This window comes from Garra rufa, chromosome 13, assembly GCF_049309525.1.
Source record: "Garra rufa chromosome 13, GarRuf1.0, whole genome shotgun sequence".
Taxonomy (NCBI): Eukaryota; Metazoa; Chordata; class Actinopteri; order Cypriniformes; family Cyprinidae; genus Garra; species Garra rufa.
The window spans coordinates 45,381,289-45,402,653 of NC_133373.1; the positions used below are offsets into that span (position 1 = coordinate 45,381,289).

At 29.9% G+C, this 21,365-nt stretch overlaps 1 protein-coding gene across 1 annotated transcript in view; it reads left to right on the plus strand.

The window, feature by feature from the left end:
• Nucleotides 1-3,653: 3,653 nt before the first annotated feature.
• The window catches only part of wasf1 (WASP family member 1), a 40,157-nt gene continuing 22,445 nt past the window's right edge, over nt 3,654-21,365 (plus strand). Inside the window, exons 1-4 of the mRNA XM_073816534.1 lie at nt 3,654-3,811; nt 6,230-6,364; nt 14,949-15,102; nt 19,614-19,731. Of these exons, the coding sequence (XP_073672635.1) occupies nt 3,679-3,811; nt 6,230-6,364; nt 14,949-15,102; nt 19,614-19,731 (540 nt within the window). The 5' untranslated portion in view covers nt 3,654-3,678. The remainder of the gene's footprint in view (nt 3,812-6,229; nt 6,365-14,948; nt 15,103-19,613; nt 19,732-21,365) is intronic.

Consider the following 21,365-nt stretch of genomic DNA (forward strand, 5'->3'; position numbering starts at 1 on the left):
TATATTAAAAATAACAAAACTAAAGCTAAACAGAAATAGAAAACAAAATAAAATAAACAAACATGTATTAATTAGAAAAACCAAAAGACTAAACAAGCTAAGTAGAAATAGAAAACTAAAAAAATAATAATAATAAATGAATAAAATCATAAAAAATGTGTTAATTAATTAAAAAAATAAAGCTAAATAGAAACAGAAAACAAAAAATACTAAAATGACAAATAGAAAAAATTAATAAAAAACAAAAATGTATTAAAAACGAATTAAAAATATTAAAAATAACAAAACTAAAGCTAAATATAAAAATAAAAATAAAGAAAATACCAAAACTAAAAATAAATACATTAATAAAATCATCAAAAGAATAATTATTTAAAAACAAATTAAAAAAACTAAAGCTAAATAGAAATAGAAAGTAAAAAAAAATACTAAAACGAAAAATAAAAAATAATAAAATAAACAAAATGTATTAATTAAAAATATTACAAATAACAAAACTAAAGCTAAAAAGAAAAATAAAGAAAATACTAAAACTAAAAGTAAATACATCAACAAAATCATCAAAAAATAATTATTTAAAAAGGAATAAAAACAAAACTAAAGCTAAATAGAAATAGAAAGCTAAAACTAAATAACTTAATAAACAAAAAAAATTATGTTAATGTATTAATTAAAAAACTATAAAAAAAACTAAAGCTAAACAGAAATAAAAACAAAAAATACTGAAACAAAAAATAAATTAATAAAACCTTTAAAAAAAGTATTCATTAATTAAAAACGAATAAAAATAACAAAACTAAAGCTTAAATAAATAAAATCTTCAAAATGTATTAACTAATAAAAATAATTAAACTGAAGCTAAACAGGAATAGAAATCTAAAAACACTTAAACCAAAAAATTAATTAATTAATAAAATCATCAAAATGTATTAATTAATTGTAAATAAAGTGTATAATGAACAGATCCATTTATTCTGCTGTAATATAAGACTCTGTTGTCTGGTTTGTTCTCATTCTCATTTTTCTCATGTCAGTGTGTTTCTGTGAGCAGGTCGTTCTCTCTGCTTCTGTCAGAGTTTTTTTAGTTGGAGTTTGACTAATTAAAATCACTCAGGCCTTGAGCTGAAGCTAGAGTTTATATACGGAAATGTGAAGCGCCTGTCTGACACACAGGGGTTAAACTCTGCTGCTATGGCAACAGTGAGGTGATGGAAAGGTTACACAGGGTCATCAGGGTTCAAGAGGAAAGTGGCATAATGTGCATTATGAAAGGAGAGAGACATGCTGATTTATATATATATACATTTTTGTTTGTCAGAGGTTATTTGTGTCTAGTACAGTACAGACTGAATGTCCACTAGTCTGCTGTTCATCAAGCTCTGATTTAGTGGCGTGACGATCCTTCATCATCATTAAACAAGCCAGCTCCTTCACACTCGCTCCATCACCGAAACTCTGACAAATCAAGAAGAACATGCTGATCGTCCACAGCAGGAGTCAAACTGAATATTAAATATGACCCTGGAGCACAAAACCAGTCTTGAGTAGCACAGATATATTTAAAATACATTGTATGGGTCAAAATTATCGATTTTTCTTTTGTTAAAGAACTTTTGTTATTGATTAGGAAATTAAGATTATTTTGTAAATTTCCTAACGTAAATATATCAAAACTTAATTTTTGAATAGTAATATGCATCACTAAGAGCTTCATTTAGACAACTTTTCTCAATGTTTTGTTTTTTTGCACACGCAGATTGCAGATTTCTCAGTAGTTGTATCTCAGCCAAATATTGTCCTATCATAACAAACTATACATCAATGGAAAGCTCATTTATTCAGCTTTGACTGGTTTTCCTAAAACGAAAGAAAATTAAAAAATAAAATAAATAATTAAATATATATATATATATATATATATATATATATATATATAGAGTTATATATAGTTATATATAATTATAAAAACATGTTATTTATTTAATATTTATTTAATTATTTAATATTTGATTGTAATTTATCAAAAAATGTCAAAACATTGTATTTATTTGTATATATACTAATTATTTTAATTTAAAAAATAATTTATTTAATTTGTGATAATAATTATTATTTATTTTAAATTATAATTGATTCTAAGATCTTAAAAATGTATGTATATATATGTATAGTAATTATTTTAATTGTAAAAATGTATTATATATACAGTACTTATTTTAATTTTTGAAATATAATTGAAATTCTAAATTATAATTGATTATAAGATCTTAAAAATGTGTGTGTGTGTGTGTGTGTATATATATATATATATAATAAATTATTTTAATTGTAAAAATGTATTTATTTATTATTTACTTTAAATTATAATTTATTTTAAGCTAAGTATTATATATAGAGTAATTATTTTAATTAGAGAAATATAATTTCTCACTTATAATAATTAATTATAAGTTAATACAAATGGGAAAAAATATGTATATTATTTATATTAATACTGTATACATTTATATGAATTAATATTATATTAAAATGGTAATAATTAAAACTGTTTATGTATAAATATATATAGTAAGTATTGTAATTGTGACTTTAAATGTTTTATTTTTAATTGTAATTGATTTAAAGTTAGCAAAAAATGTAAAGGTATTATATATTGTAATTTTTAATTTTAGAAATATCAAATATTTAATTATTTTATATATATATATATATATATATATAGTAATAATTCACTGCTAAAAATGATTTTCTTACTTAGATTTTTTTTCTTGTTTCCAGCCAAAATATCTAAAAATTCTTAAATCAAGAAGGATTTTCTGGACGAGTAAAAATTATTTTCTTGTTTTCAGAAAAAACAAGCCAAAATTAAGTTATTTTTTCTTAGAACAAGCAAAATAATCTGCCAATGGGGTACGAAAAAAAATCTTATTTCAAACAGAAAACAAGATTATTTTTCTTACCCCATTGGCAGACTATTTTGCTTGTTCAAGCAAAAACACACTTAATTTTGACTTGTTTTTTCTGAAAATAAGACTAACTTTTACTCGTCTAGAAAATCCTTCTTGATTTAAGAATTTTTAGATATTTTGGCTGGAAACAAGACAAAAAATCTTAGTAAGAAAAGCATTTTTTGCAGTGTAATAATACATTTTTTCTGATAAATAAGCTTTCCATTGATGTATGATTTCTTAGGATAGGACAATATTTGGCTGAGATACAACTATTTGAAAATCTGGAATCTGAGGGTGGAAAAAAAACAAAATAATGAGAAAATTGCCTTTAAAATTGTCCAAATGAAGTTCTTAGTAATGCATATTACTAATCAAAAATTACATTTTGATATATTCACAACATGAAATTTACAAAACATAAGATCTTAAGACTGGTTTTGTGGTTCAGGGTCACATTTGTAAAAATATATATAAAAATAAGAAGTATTATGTTTATGTTACAGCATTTGTGACTAGCTACAATATAAATACAAACAGATAATGTTGTACAGTCTGAAGCGTGAGATAGTTCCAAACTGATTCGTGGAATGTTTCGCTCGTAATGTGATTATTTGTGCCTGAGCGTATCGAACAGCTGTGATTCTCCACGCGACTCACTGATGCTCACAGCTGTCTCTCTCTCTCTCTCTCTCTCCGTCAGGTGTGGTGAGCGAGCGAGTGCGTCAGGATGCCGCTGGTCAAGCGCAGTATCGAGCCTCGTCACCTGTGTCACACGGCTCTGCCGCACACCATCAAGAATGAGCTGGAGTGTGTGACCAACATCTCTCTGGCCAACGTCATACGGCAGCTGAGCAGCCTGAGTGAGTTCAGAACATATGTGACCCTGGACCACAAAACCAGTCATAAGGTTACATTTCACAAAACTGAGATGTATACATCATATGAAAGCTCAATAAATAAGCTTTTTATTGATTGTATGGTTTGTTAGGATAGGACAATATTTGGCCGAGATACGTCTATTTGAAAATCTGGAATCTGAGGGTGCAAAAAATTCTAAATACTGAGAAAATCACCTTTAAAGTTGTCCAAATTAAGTTCTTTACAATGCATTTTACTAATCAAAAATTACATTTTGATATATTTACAGTAGGAATTTTACAAAAAAAATTTCATGGAACATGATCTTTACTTAATTTCCTAATGATTTTTGGCATAAAAGAAAAATCAAAAATTTTGACCCATGCAATGTATTTTTGGCTATTGCTACAAATATACCCCAGCGACTTAAGACTGGTTTTGTGGTCCAAGGTCACATATTTAGAATCACTACTGGGGAAGTTACTTTTAAAAGTAATGCATTACAATATTGTGTTACGTTACGTAGGCCCCGTTTACACTGTCAGTTAAATGCAACCCGATTGCGATTTTTTTTGCCCATATAAACTAGAAAAAAACTATAGAAAATTAAAAAAATACTGAAACTAAAAATAAATTAACTAATAAAATCATCAAAAATGTATTAATTAATTAAAAACTAGTAAAAATTAAACTAGATCTAAATTGAAATAAAAACAAATAAAAAATAAAAATGAATTAATAAAATAAACAAAAAATGTATTAATTAAGAAACAAATTAAAAACTATTAAAAATAACAAAACTAAAGCTAAATAGAAGTAGAAAACTGAAAAATGCAAAAAATAAAAATGTATCAATTAATAAAATCATCAAAAAGTATTATTTCAAAAAAAAAAAAAAAAAAAAATAACATGCATTCGGATATTTTGAGATCTGTTTCAGGCCTGAGTCATATGTGGAAATAAATCAGATATAAATGGGATATGTGCCAATGCGACTGTCATGTAAACAGGCAGATCGGATTTTCTGAGGCATTGCGTTCAGTACGTCATTAAAATTGCTACAATTTGGTACTTCTCCGCGGTTTAATGACGTCTTATGTTACCCTTGCTGGCAAAATGAGTGCAAATGAGCACAGGATATTTTTAGGTACAGGCAAAATGGTAAAAAAAAAAAAAATTATGAGTTTATTAAGCCCCCGTCTAGCGATCCCAAATGCTCCAAATAGAGATTAGACGTCTAAAAGTTTCTTTATTTGTACATTTACTGAGAGCATTAGCTTTTCTCTGCTCGCTTCTGGCGCTGACTGTCATCCAAAGTGTGCGCATAAAGCGCTTCAGACGGCACACAAACCCGATAAATGCACAGAATTACAGTATTCACGCAAACATAATCTGTTCTGTCTTAAGTGAACGTTTGGGGAAAAACATCTGATGTGTAACATTATATTTGATTTGTGCATTACAGTATTTCTATTATTGATTAATGTTAATCTAACCATAACAGAAAAGAGGGAATCACTCGCTGCACTTCTTTTGTAGTTTTAATCAATTTATTTCTAATAACACATGAGTATTTGTTTTTCGCACATGAATGCTTTTTGTTTATTTTCTCAATATTTAGATTTTTTTGCACCCTCAGATTCCAGATTTTGAAATAGCTGTATCTCATTTATCAGCTTTCAGATGATGTATAAACCTCAGTTTAAAAAAGTGTAACCTTATAAAAGCCCTTTCAAACCAAAAGTGAAATGAATACACCTCAGGCTGAAGGAAAAGTAAATTAAGGTCTGTACAGCAGAACACAGGAGAAGAAAGTTGAACAAATACATAAAGGATATTTGTATTATTTATAGGGCTGTCAGTCGATTTAAATGTTTAAGTTAATTAATCGTGAACTAAATTTGTAAATTTGGCTGTGAAAAAACCCACAATAGATTATTTAAAGCTATTATTGTGTTAAATGAGAAAGTAGCAAGTAGATATTGCAAATAGCAGTTTTAGAAAGAAATATTTTATTTGATTCATCAAAAAACTTATTTTGAGGAATATTGAATCATTTTTTTAGTGCTCGCACACAACGCCTTCCTAATTCTCCCAAACTCCCAATTTTCTCTCAAGACTTCTCAGTCAATAAATGGTAAAGCAAAGTAACTGCTGTTACTTATTTGAAAAAGTAACTCAGATATTTTCATGTCAATTAAAAAGTAATGCATTACTTTACTAGTTGCTTGAAAAAAGTAATCTGATTACGTAACTTGCATTACTTGTAATGCATTACCCCCAATAATAATAATAAAACAAAACTAATTTTATTATAGTAACAAGAATCACAGAAGAATAATGAGAATAACTAAAACTGACGTTAATTATCGTGAAACTCATGTATTTTTCTTTTGATTTGGGTTTTTGTGTGTGTTCAGGTAAATATGCGGAGGATTTGTTCGGTGAGCTTTTTAATGAAGCTCATTCCTTCTCCTTTCGAGTGAATTCGCTTCAGGAGAGAGTCGACCGCTTGTCAATCAGCGTCACTCAACTCGACCCCAAAGAGGAGGAGTGTGAGTACAAACACACACACACACACACACACACACACACACACACACACACACACACACACACACACACACACACACACACACACACACACACACACACACACACACACACACACACGCACGCACACACACACACACGCACGCACACACACACACACACACACACACACTCACTCACAGACTCTGTTCAGTCTGTTATCGGCTGTGATTGAGTTTCTCGACTGGTGAAACTGACAGCATGTTTTCTGGAAGCTCGACAGAGCCGAGATATCTGATAACAGACTGAGAGACAGACAGATTCCTCTTATCCACCAACAGAATGCCTGAGCTCAACCTGCTAGCTTTTCACACTAAAAGAGAAAAGCTGGTTTTACAATAAAAATAAGAATAAGAATAAAAATATTTTTTTGCATTTGTTACACTACTGTTCAGAAGTTTGTGGTTGGTAATTTTTTTTTATGTTTTTGAAAATATCTTCTGCTTAGTGATCAAAAATACAGTAAAAATTCAGAAATATTATTACAATTTAAAATAGCTGTTTTCTACGTGAATATCTGTTAAAATGTAATTTATTTCTGCGAATAAAGCTTAATTTTCAGCATCATTACTTCAGTCTTCAGCGTCACATGATCCTTCAGAAATCATTCTAATATGGTGATTTGTGTTGGATGTTATCTTTGGAATGTAATTATGAATATTTTATTTGTAAACATCATACTTTTTCCGCTTATTTCAGTTGAAGTCATAAAACTAGCGAGCTAAGCCAGTAGTAGTCAATTGAGTAAGTCATTTATGCTGGAACTGCTCCGATTGATTCAAACATGTGGCTTTGATCATTCACTTCAAACGATTCACTTATAAAAAAGCCAGATCAAAAGAGCCATTCATTTCCGAATTTCAACCCCGCTTGAAATGATTCTAATTAGCACGTATAGTTATAGGTGAAACTGAGCTTCTTGAAATTCGAATCAGTTAAACCATTGTGTCGCAAAATGATTCACTGTTTCGAACCGCCTCAATCGTATCATGTATTGCAAATCATTTAATTTAGATCGGAACTTCGGTGCAAGAATTGCAAATCATTTCAATCAGATCAGGACTTAAGAGCGGGTACGCGAATCATTTGATTGAAACTTTGTGTATCCCGAATCATTTGATTTAGATCAGGACATCAGAGTGGGTTTGAGAATCTTTTGATTCAGATCCGAACTTCGAAGCGTGAATCGCAAATCTGTTGATTCAGAATTGAACTTTGGAGCGTGAATCATGAATCTTTTGATTCAATTCGGAAATTTGGGAGCAGGTTTGAGAATCTTTTGATTCAAATCGTAACTTTAGAGCGTGAATTGCAAATCATGTGATTCAGATCGGAACTTCGGAGCGGTTTGCGAATCTTTTGATTCAGATCAGAACTTCAGAGCACAAATCGTGAATCAATTGATTCAGTTTGGGACGTCAGAGCAGGTTTGAGAATTTTTTGATTCAGATTGGAACTTCGGAGCGGTTTGCGAATCTTTTGATTCAGATCAGAACTTCGGAGTTTAAATTGTGAATCATTTGATTGGAACTTGAGTACGTGAATCGCAAATCGTTTGAATCAGATCGGAACTTCAGAGCAGTTTCAAGAATATTTTGTTTCAGATCAGAACTTTGGAGCACGAATCACGAATCATTTGATTTAGATCGGAACTTTGGTGCGCAAATCGCAAATCGTTTGATTCAGATCGGGATTTCAGAGCGGGTTTGAGAATCAATTGTTCGAAACTTTGTGTATCGCGAATCATTTAATTCAGATCAGGACTTTAGAGCAGATTTGGGAATCTGTTGATTCAGATTAGAACTTCGGAGTGCGAATTACAAATCTTTTGATTCAGATCAGAACTTCGGAGTTCGAATTGTGAATAATTTGAGTGGAACTTGAGTGTGTGAATCGCAAATCATTTGAATCAGATCGGAACTTCAGAGCAGTTTCAAGAATATTTTGATTCAGATCAGAACTTCGGAGCACGAATCGCGAATCATTTAATTTATATCAGAACTTTAGAACGCAAATCATTAAATTCAGATCAGGACTTCAGAATGGGATTGCGAATAATTTGATTTAGATTGTGACTTTGGAACACGAATCAAATGAATCATTTAAATTCAGATCGGAACTTTGGAGCTCGAATTGCAAATCATTTGATTCAGATCGGGACTTCGGAGCACGAATTATTGGATTCAGATCAGGACTTCAGAGCAAGATTGCAAATGATTTGATTCGGATTATGAAACGGAACTTCGAAGCAGATTAGGAAACGGAACTTCGAAGCGTTTGATTCAGATCTGGACTTTAGAGCCCGAATCACGATTATTTAAAACAAAAATAAGCAGAATTAATGTACACTGATGACTTCACCAAAAGCAAATACAATCGATTAACAACATCGAAGCTCACAAGAGCTCTGTTTAAAGGTTTGTCAGTTATTGTTAAAAATCAATTTCCTTACAGAGAATGAGTTTTTACCTCCAGAGCTGGAGTGTTGCTCTCTATACAGTGAGTGTGAACGTGGATTGGTTATAAAGAGCTGTAGTGTGATGGATGATCAGCGCTGTCACAATGAGCTCGTCTCTCTCTCTCACACGCCTCCACCGCTTTTATCAGCCTGAAACAATTTCAATTACCCCGCGCTCCGTGAACTCCAGTCTCTGTAAAGGGGTTTTATTACAGAGAGCGACCCGTTGCGGGTTCAGTCCAGTAGCACTCGAGTGAGACGCCGTCTTTTGTGAGCTGTTAAAAGAGTAATTACTGTAATGGTGAACAGAATTACCGTGTGGAGATCCTGCCGGGCCGTCTCTCGCGGTGAAGTGATCCGTGTCGGTAAGGACACATCCGAAACGCTCCGTCAGTCCGATTCCGCTTCAGACCGACACGGAAAGATCCGAAGTGAAAAGCCCTGGAGGATCTGCAGCACTCGGGTCTGACAGATGAGTTTGGGGACTTGATGTTCCTGCGGTGTGACATGATGAAACCATTTTAAACAGCTAATGGTTTGGTAAATATTATGCATGCAAAAGGTTTTAATTTTACAAAAAAAAATAAATAAATAAATGAAAACAGTAGAGCTAACTTTCGATTTGAAGGGGATGTAGGTCTAAATTAAATATTTATATTATTAAATAAAGTTTTTAACAATAGGGAATTTTAAAATAATAATAAATAAATAGTGTAAATAAAAAAAAATAATACAAATAAAATAATAAAAAATTATAATAATAAAAAAAATAATAAAAGACATATTTCTAAAGCAGGGCCAATTTAATTTATTTTCATAAAAAAATTGCTTAACTAAACAGTAGAGCTACACTTCAGATCACAAGTTTCAAGCAGATGCATTAATTTAAATGCGAATGCAAGTGTTCACCAAATGAATGTAGGTCTAAATTAAATATTTGTATTACTAAATAATGTTTTTAATAATAGGTCATTTTAAAAAAATATTAAATAAATAGTGTAAATAATAAAAAAAATACTAATAAAATAGTAAAAAATAATAATTTCCTATATGCATATATAAATATAAAAAATTTGCAAAAAGTGACATATTGCTAAAGCAGGGCCAATTTAATTTATTTTCATAAAAAAATTGCTTAACTAAAAATGAAAACAGTAGAGCTACACTTCAGATCACAACTTCAATTTAAAGCGGATGCATTAAATAAAATAATATAAATGCAAATGCAAGTGTTTACCAAATTATTGTAGGTCTAAACTGAATATTTGTATTACTAAATAATGTTTTTAATAATAGGGCATTTTAAAATAATAATAAATTCTGTAAATAATAAAAAAATACAAATAAATAAAAAATAAGAATAATTTCCCATATACATATATAAATATAAAACATGTTTGCAAAAAGTGACATGTTGCTAAACTAAAAATGAATAAATTCTCAGAATTGTGAGAAACAAAGCCTAAATTATTAGATAAAGTGTCACGATTACCTTTTTAACTTAAAAAAAAAACTAATAAAAATGGCAAAAACAGAAAACAAAGTGACTCAAACTATAATTACAATTAAAACAAAAACTGCAAATATAAAAACATTCTGAATATTAAAGGATCTCAATTTTTAAATAACACTGGATTATATCTCTGTTAAATTTAGTTTGAGATCAAACAGAAAAGAAATCAAATTGACATTGATTTTGCAGTGTTGTTTCAATGTTATGGGTAAATGAGTAAGATTGTAATGTTTATTTATTAGTATTTTGTTTGTCCACTTCAAATGTTTCAATGTTAAAACTACATTTTTTCAACCAAATGTCCAAAATATGCAAAAGAGAACATTTTCAGTCTGTTTCTCACACACAAAGCTAGAAGCACCATGAGAGCGAGTAAATGCCCCTCATGTTGAGATAAATGACTGTTTACCGCGGTGGAAAGTCCTTCAGAAAACTGTTTATTTCGTTTCTGCTCTGCAAGTGTTTTGACAAACTGGATGGCTGAGTTTTATTGAAATCGGACGCTCGCTCGAGTTTAAATCAATGAAGCATCAATTCTGAGGATCAAACACACGCACATAGAAACACAATTCATGCTGTAAATGTTTAACACTTCATGGAAAAAAGCAGGAAAGCTCAGTTTGAGCATCTGATCTGAATTAACGGCGGATCCTCAGTGTCTCTGTTGGTCTGTGGTGAAACTCATTATGACCCCTGTAATTTTGTGGGTTTATTAATATAAAAATTATTTTATTATATAATGTAAAAAAAATTAAATAAAATTAAAATGAGAAATGTTGCCTTAATAAATTACATACATACGTTGCATGCATGTAATGAAATATTTTTTTATACATTTTATTTTGTTTTTAAGGCAATGCTTTAAGACATTTAAGCACATATGAAAAAGACATTCTTTAGCAAGCCTGTAACCACCTAAATCACTGATAATAATATTTTTTATGACTGTTTTTGCGCCAACTGTGGTCCGATCCCCTTAAATCTTTGCATGCATGTTTAGAATCACCTGGAGCATGTGCTCAGCAGGTTTTGTGTATTTTTGAGTTTTCCTTTAGTCTTTATAGGATTTTAGGTCAATTCAGACAGCCCTCTTTTCTAAATGATCCCGTTATAACTTCCCAAAGGGTAAAATTCAACACTCTTATTGACCTAGAGAGTCCAGAGAATTGTACTGCAGTGTTTTTTTTTTCTCAGATTAAGCCAAAAACCCTAGGACTAGTTCGCGAAAATAGGTTTTGTACATCTTCTCAATCGTTTAACAAACGATTTGATTGACAGCAGTGGTTCTAGAGGCAAAGTTGCCTGGAATGAAAAGTTCTGTCATCTGGTACAAATATAATGTGTATGTGCGAAAAACTGCACAATATACAATCATTTGCACCGTTGAAAAATGTGTTTTCCCCCTCCCCAGTGGCCAATTTCTTTCAAATTTCTCACAGACCTTTGGGGCTGTGATGGAAACAGGCCCACCAAGTATCGTTCCAATCGGCCTCTGTTAACCTTGTTTAGTAGGTGCTCAAAATTCATCTGCCAAAGGCGACCATGTTTTATTGATATAGACACTTATAGACATTTTTGGCATGGCACAGCATAGCTATTGCCATTTTTTCCCCTCTTATAGCGCCAATACGTGGTCAAGCTCTGCGTTTTTTGTCCTGTGACCTCATATTGAGCTCTTACATAAGTGTTCTGAGTTTGGTGAAGATATCTCATTCCGTTCAGGAGTTTTAATCATTTTACTAAAAGTGACCCTGCCCCTTTTGAATGTTTTGGCATCCATTTGCGACGGAGAGTCGAAAGTTCAACTTTTTGTTTGAAAATTATTAATATTCACTCTCCAGAGAATCTTTCCGCACTGGTTTGGTTCCGATCATTCGAAATACCTAGGATAATACCAGTTCGGAAAAGTAGTTTTTTCACATCTTCTCAACCAGTTAACAAACAATTTGATTGACAGCAAAGGTTCTAGAGGCAAAGTTGTCTGGAATGAGGAGTTCTGTCATATGATACAAATATCACGTGTATGTGCGAAAAAACACGCAATGTACCATCATTTACGCATTTGAAAAATGTGATTTGGCAGTCTTTCTGCACTGGTTTGGTTCCGATCGGGTGAAATACCTAGGATTAGTTTGCAAAAGTAGGTTTTTCAAAAAAAAACAAAATACCCCCAAATTTCGCCAGGCTTACGATCGAATCTGAGGCATGCATTTTGTCTGAAATGAGCCAAGGATTCCAACAACATAAGACACTTGAGACTGTGACTAATGATTTAGTTCACTATTACTACTAGAAGTTTACGATTACTACTATTCCTTCAAGTTTCAAGTCTCTACGACTTACGGTTGATTGACTTACGACAATCAGTTTTACACAGAGATTGCAGATTGGCCATTCTAACAATTACAATAGGGTTTCAGCACCTAATAAGCCTGATACAAATTAGATCGACCCAATCAACACTCGTGACTCGTGTTTTATTGTCCATTTCAGTGAACCGTTAAAAATCAATTCAGTGATTTGTTTTTTGTCAGAAGTCTTCATGAAACGCCCACGCAATGTTTTACATGAATCTGAATATTCAAGCGTATGTAAACAACTCCGTCTGAAATGTTTGATTATGAGAAAAGCTGAAGGACTGGAGAAGATTTCAAAGACGAGAGAGACAGAACAGAAAACATTTAGTAAAAAGATTAATAAGAGGGGAATGTTGCTGTTTCTGCTCATAGATTATATTGATCAAGAGCTGTTAATAAACACACACACATTGAGTTCATTGAAAGCGTTTAGATTCATGGCTCTTTCTTTGTGAAACACGTCAGAATGAAAGCAGCCGTGGCTATAAAAGCTCTGAAAGAGTCTTCATTCATCGTTCTTCATTCTCTGTTCTCTGCAGATATTGACAGACCCGCCACAAGCTGCAGCTTCTGTGGCTTTCGCTTTTTACATGTAAAGATTTTGCTATAAAAGCAGTCATCATTTACTCTCCTTTGTGTCGCTTCAAACCCACATGAAGCTTATTCATCTCAGGAACACAAAAGAGAAAATATTCCGATTTTACACTGCTCGTGCCTTTTGACTTATGAGTTCACACAGATCCTGTTTTTCAAATTGCAAAACTGACAAAAACATCATAAAAACACCAGAACTATCATAAAACACATTCACTTCTCTTCTTAAAGCTACATCCAAATTACAACTGGCTTAAATGTTTTGCTGACTTAATGTAGGTTAAAAAAAGCAACCCTGTTCTTAAAAGTCTTTTTCTGTCATTTTATCATCCACCAGGTGAAAGACTGAGCATTTTGAGCACTTATAATGATGCTTGAGTTAACCAACACCATGCATAAGCTCTATTTGTAGTGTCTTCTAATAATCTAACAACAACAAAGGAGAAAACCAAAAACATAAAGCATAATTGGCAGACCCTGAACATTGGTCACGCAACAGATCAATTGCATTTGCATGCAAAATTACATAATTAGCATAAATTGCATCAGCAGTAAGTATCATCCTGTATTGTCTGACAATAATTGGGACAATTAGACAATTACAATGATGCTGATAGCTGCTCTCGGTTGGGCTTTGACATCAGACAGCATGTCTGTGTTCTGCTACTCAAATGATTTCATTTCATTTTAATTTCCTATCAACCTCAGTGTCGCCAGCTGCCTGTCAGCAAGAGAAAGGTGAAGTCCTTTGTACACAAGAGTGATGGAAATACACCTGGATATCAGGAAAAAGAAATGAGAATATGTGCTAAGAAACATACATACATACAAACACACTCTTGACTTCACAAGGGCAAGACAAAGAAGATCTTACTTTTTGCTTTTTGTGAAGTTTGGACAGTACATCAACATTATACAGGCCAGTTAGTCATTATGGGCCATGTTTAAACAAGTACTGGCTTGAATCTGCCAATGATGAGATGTCTCTTTACAATGGTTTGTTTTTACGTTACAACGCCCCCATCACAGTAAATTAATGAGATTTGGCATGCTTTCTCAGATTGTCCTAATGTGCATTTGCACCATTTTTTGTGACGATTAGACTCTGCATTAACAACATACAGGTCAATTAGTCACTATGGGCCACGTTCAAAACAAGTACTGGCTTGAATCTAATTTGTTTTTACGCTATAGCACTCCCTATCACTGTAAATGAGTGAGATTTGGCATGTTTACTCAGACTGTCCTGCTGTATGTTTGCACCATTTTTGGTAAAGTTTGGACGGTGCATTAACGACATACAGGTTAATGAGTCATGATAGGACTAATTCAAAATAAGTATTGAATTGAATCTGCCAGGCAATGACATTAATCAAAATTCATTGACAAATTTTAATCAGGAGCATCTCTAGATGCTACATGCTAAACTTCAAGCACATGGGATGAATGGTGTAAGATTGATTTTGAGAATTCAAAGTGGCAGGAAATGTTTAATTGGGGAAAATGTAAAATCGCCAGTTATCATAGATTCAAGATCAATCTGTTCAATTCAGTCAGACTCACCTGTAGATATGCAGATGTCAGTCAGTGAATGTTGTCTGATATGGCATGTGTTTGTGTTTCAGTGTCTCTTCAGGACATCACGATGAGGAAGGCCTTCCGCAGCTGCACCATCCAGGACCAGCAGCTGTTTGAGCGTCAGTCTTTGCCCGTCCCAATGCAGGAGACGTACGAGCTGTGCGAACAACCGCCGCCACTGAACATCCTCACACCCTACAGGTCAGAACCACATTTACACATCACACCCAACAGATAATCACAGGAATCATTAGATTTACATCTGACCTCAGTATTACTAAAATAACAAAGTAGAAAACAAGACTTGATATACACTTGAAACATTTTTCAACTGAAGCTCATATTTTCGCTTTATATTTTATTGACTCATTGGTGTGTTTTTATTTCTCCTGAGGACATTTAGTTGATACTGACATGAACTATACAATCATAGAGCGATATCGTCTCCATCTGTGCTCTCGTTTCTGCCGTTTTCATGTGTCTGCTGCTGTTTTCACACGTGTGAGTGTTTCTGGAATTAATGCTCATTACTGGAGGCTGGAACATTTATTTTGAGAGCTGCGTAATATGCATGAGCTCTCGCTCTCGCTTTCGTTCTCTCTCTTCTCATCGGCACCGGAGGTTATTTTATTAGCCATCAGGACAGATGTTTCCTCTCCTGTAAAACCGTTGTCTTCTACTCCTGCTAAAAATGGTACAAAAGACATCTGTTGGAGAATCCTCAGGATATATTTAACACAAGAATTCTCTTATGCTTACCAAGGCTGCATTTATTTGATCAAAAATACTGTACAAAATTGTGAAAAATTATTGGAATTTAAAATAGCCTTTATATCGTTAATGCACCGTCCAAACAAAAAATGGTGCAAATGTACATCAGGACAGTCTGAGTAAACATGCCAAATCTTTTTAATTTACAGTAATAGGGGGCGCTATAACGTAAAAGCAAAGTAGATTCAAACCAGTACTTTTTTTAAAGGCGGCCCATAATGACTAACTGACCTGTATGTTGCCAATGCAGAGTCCAAACATCACAAAAAATGGTGCAAATGCACATCAGAACAATCTAAGTAAACATGCCAAATCTTATTAATTTACAGTGATAGGGGGCGCTATAACGTAAAAACAAAGTAGATTCAAGCCAGTACTTGTTTTAAATGCAGCCCATAATGACTAACTGACCTGTATATTGCCAATGCAGAATCCAAATGTCACAAAAATTGGTGCAAATGTACATCAGGACAGTCTGAGTAAACATGCTCAATCTCATTCATTTACAGTGATAGGGGGCGCTATAACGTAAAAACAAAATAGATTCAAGCCAGTACTTGTTTTATACACGGCCCATAATGACTAATTGACCTGTATATTGCCAATACAGAGTCCAAATGTCATAAAAAATGGTGCAAATGTACATTAAGACAGCCTGAGTAAACATACCAAATCTTATTAACTCACAGTGATAGGGACTACTATAACGTAAAAACAAAATAGATTAAAGCCAGTACTTTTAAACGTGGCCCATAATGACTAACTGACTTGTATATTGCCAATGCAGAGTCCAAACGTCACAAAAAATGGTACAAATGTACATCAGGACAGTCTGAGTAAACATGCTAAATCGTATTAATATACAGTAATAAGGGGGCGCTATAACGTAAAAACAAGATAGATTCAAGCCAGTACTTTTAAACGTGGCCCATGATGACTAACTGACCTGTATATTGCCAATGCAGAGTCCAAACGTCACAAAAAAAGGTACAAATGTACATCAGGACAGTCTGAGTAAACATGCCAAATCTTATTATAACGCTATAACGTAAAAACAAAGTGGATTCAAGCCAGTATCTTCAAAGTTGAATTTTCAGCATCATTACTACAGTCTTCAGTGTCACATGATTCTTCAAAAATCATTCTAATATGCTGAAAACTGCTACATTTTATTTTCAGTAGTTACAGATGAATAGAAAGTTCAAAAGAACAGCATTTCTTTGAAATAGAAATCTTACGTAACATTATACGTCTTTGGTGTCACTTTTGATCAATTTAATGCGTCCTTGATGAATAAAAGCATTCATTTCTTTAAAAACAAAACACATCTTACTGACTGTAAGATTTTGAAACAGCCACAGCAGCTCAAATTCAAGCATGTTTTCCTTCATCTGTGAGCTGAAACTCTGTGAATGTGTAATTTCCAGCGTTGATTGGCCTGTCAGGAGAGTCTGGAGGTGATAATTGCTTCATTTGTTCTCTATTGTTCTTTTGTCCTTATTTAGTCTTTGCTCGTTTGGCATTTTGACCAGCAAAACTCAAATTAAATGAGAACACAAATGTGTGATGAAGTTTGTGCTGAAGGAGAAGAACTTGAGAGAGAGACGTGTGAGGAGCAGAGGAGGTGTCATATCAGCCTTTCACACCAGCGTTCAGCTTTTCTCAACGCTTTCGGTGTTCAGCCTCAAAATTCACATGTCAAATGACTGTCTGTGATTATTGACAGCTTGGAATAATCGTCTACTGCTAACTAGGGCTGTGAGATACATCAAAAAAATTATATATTAATATTTGAAAATATTATGATCTTAAATTCATCTCTTATTTTTCAGCCTTTTGGCAATATTTAAAATATAGTCAGGAAAAAAATAATTATATCCCTAAAAAAAAAATAATGTAAAAAAAGAAAGTTTTTTTTAGTTAGAAAATAATCTCAAGAAAACCAACACTGACACCACAAAAAATTTAAAAGTATCAAATAAATAAAATAAAAAAAAGTAAAATAAAGGTAAAAATACAACTTTGTTGCTTGTTTTATTTGGTATCCAATTATCATTCTGAATTATAATATTTATTTATACATTTTTAATAATATAATTTTATATAATTTATACATTATTATTTTAAATTATTATTTATAATAATATATATACATATTATATTTATATAATAAATATCAAACATTAAAATTTTTTTTGAATAAACTGACACATTTTGACAGTCCAACTAACATCTTGAAAACATTATAATATAAAATATAATATAAAAATATGTATTAATAATAATAATTAACAAATAACAATTGTAATTTTTTTTAAATAAAATATAAATAAAATAAAAATATAAATAATAAATAAAATAATATACAATATAAATAATATTATAACACATTTTTATTATTTTATTTTATTTTAATTAAATGACAAAAAATATCAAATGATTTTTATAAAATATAAATAATAATTAAATAAATACAATTATATTAAATATAAATAATTTAACACATTTTTGTTATTTTTATTTCAATTGAATTTTGCATAAAATGTCATACATTTCAGTCCAATTATCATGAAAAAACATGATATAAAATATATGAATATATGTATGTGTGTTATTAAAAATAATACAAAATATGTAAAATGTTAGGTAATTATTTTATTTGAATTACATTTTGTGTAAAATTACATTTTACAATCTAATTATCATAATAAAACATAATATAAAATATAAATATATTATTATATAAAATCTTAATATCATTACACGTTTTCATAAATTATTATTATTTTTTATTTTGAATAAATGGCATACATTTCACAGTCCAATTATCATCAAGAAAAAAATATTTTAATATAAAATATATTAAAATACGTATATTATTATTTAAAATACAAATAATAATAAAAAATAAATGAAATGTTATGCAATAACATAAATAAAATATAAATAATAAATAAATAAAATAATATAAATAATATTCTAACACATTTTATTTTAATTATATAACATAAAATATATTAAATGTTTTTTATAAAATATAAATAATAAATAAATACAATTATATAAAATATAAATAATATAACACATTTTCATTATTTTATTGTATAAACATCATGAAAAATATTATAATATAAAATATATGAATATATGTATGTGTATTATTATATAAAATACAAATAATAATAAAAAATAAATTAAATGTTATGCAATAACATAAATAAAATATAAATAATAAATAAATAAAATAATATAAATAATATTCTAACACATTTTATTTTAATTATATAACATAAAATATATTAAATGTTTTTTATAAAATATAAATAATAAATAAATACAATTATATAAAATATAAATAATATAACACATTTTCGTTATTTTATTGTATAATCATCATGAAAAATATTATAATATAAAATATATGAATATATGTATGTGTATTATTATATAAAATACAAATAATAATAAAAAATAAATGAAATGTTATGCAATAACATAAATAAAATATAAATAATAAATAAATAAAATAATATAAATAATATTCTAACACATTTTATTTTAATTATATAACATAAAATATATTAAATGTTTTTTTATAAAATATAAATAATAAATAAATACAATTATATAAAATATAAATAATATAACACATTTTCATTATTTTATTGTATAAACATCATGAAAAATATTATAATATAAAATATATGAATATATGTATGTGTATTATTATATAAAATATAAATAATAATATAAAATATCTAAAACGTTATGCAATTATTTTATTGGCTTATTGTTTTCTATACTGTACATTTCTGCAAATGTAGTATTCATACATACAAATAACTCACACTGTGTACAGTATACATAACTACTCTCATTGAAAAACACTATGTAGTACGCCCTCACTGAACACACCTGATGTGATCCGCGTCTGCCTCTAGGGATGATGGGAAGGAAGGGCTGAAGTTCTACACCAACCCGTCGTACTTCTTCGACCTGTGGAGAGAGAAAATGCTGCAGGACACAGAAGAAAAGAGGAAAGAGAGGCGGAAACAGAAGGTGAGAGGGGCGGGGCTACACGTGTGAGGGGGTGTGGCCTGTATGCAAATGATATGAGAATGGGTGTGGCATCCAAGGGGATCAACCACTAAAATCTAATATTTATAACATGCCTAATAACATACTTTATGCTTATTATTTAGTAATTTTTCACTCAGTTTTGGCTGTTTCTCTTGACATGAGCTGATTTCTGACTGCATTTCGATTACAGACCAACACACACATATACACACACACAAACACAGCGGGCTAATCACAGGCTAATTAGAAGCAGATTGTATTTTCACGCATGACGGCAGATTCTCTCATCTCCTCTCTGACGTTACTGCGGTAAAACAGCTTGTTTTTACTGTATATGTGAGAGTTCAGGTCAAAATATCATCCACTTGCATTTAATCAAACCATTTAAAAAATCGACTTTTCTTGTGCATTGCTGCTTTAATCATTTTATAATATGCAAATTAGGCATAATCTTATTAAATATTCATTTACAACTGATATAAATCAGTGAAAATGTCACAGCTTTTATTTTCTTATTATCAGACGCTTTATGAAAAGGTTATTTAAGAAAAAACTGATAATTACTAGCAATATCACAAAGACATGGATGTGTGAATATTCAAAATCTTCATGTTTGTGATTATGGATGGGTTGGAACATTAGTCTAATAAAAAACAAACAAACAAAGAAAAGGAAAGAAAAGGAAAATGTATAAATGAAAAGAATGATCAATTATGAAAATGATGTAAAAATATATATATGTATGTATTTTTAAAATATGTCAAATTAAATATTTTAAATTATTGTATATTAAATATTATAACATATTAAATAGGATGAATTAAAATTAATGTCACTATTTTTTCTGCTATTTGGCAATATTAAACATTTATCTCAGTATTTATGTATTTGCTCTTAGATGGCTTAAAATTATGCTTTTTTTAAATATATGTTTTTTAAATATAAAATAATTTTTAAATTTACCTCTCAATAAATAAATAAATTATATAATATGAAATACATAAAATATTATGTTAATATATTATTTTAATTCAATTACATATATGAAATATTACGTAATTATTTTAAATTTATTCATGCATTTGCTTTGAAATGGTTTAAAAGGAAGATTTTTTTAAACTAGAAAGTAATTTCAAATGTATCTCTCTCAAAAAAATATAGTATGAAATACATAAAATATTATGTTAATATTTTATTTTAATTCTATTTTACATATGAAATGACAAACATTTTGAACAGACATTTTGAATATCTTAATTTTTTATTACAGAAATTTAAATTATTATATATTAATTATTATTATATATTATTATACTATTATGTAATTGTCAATTAATACCATTTTTGTAATAAAAAAGATATTTAAAAAATTACATATTTTATTATATATATATATATATATATATATATATATATATATATATATAACAAAATATGTAAATTTTTAAATATCTTTATTTTTTATTACAAAAATTAAAATTATTATATATTAATTATTATTATATATTATTATACTATTATGTAATTGTCAATTAATACCATTTTTGTAATAAAAAAAGATATTTAAAAAATTACATATTTTATTATATATATATATATATATATATATATAT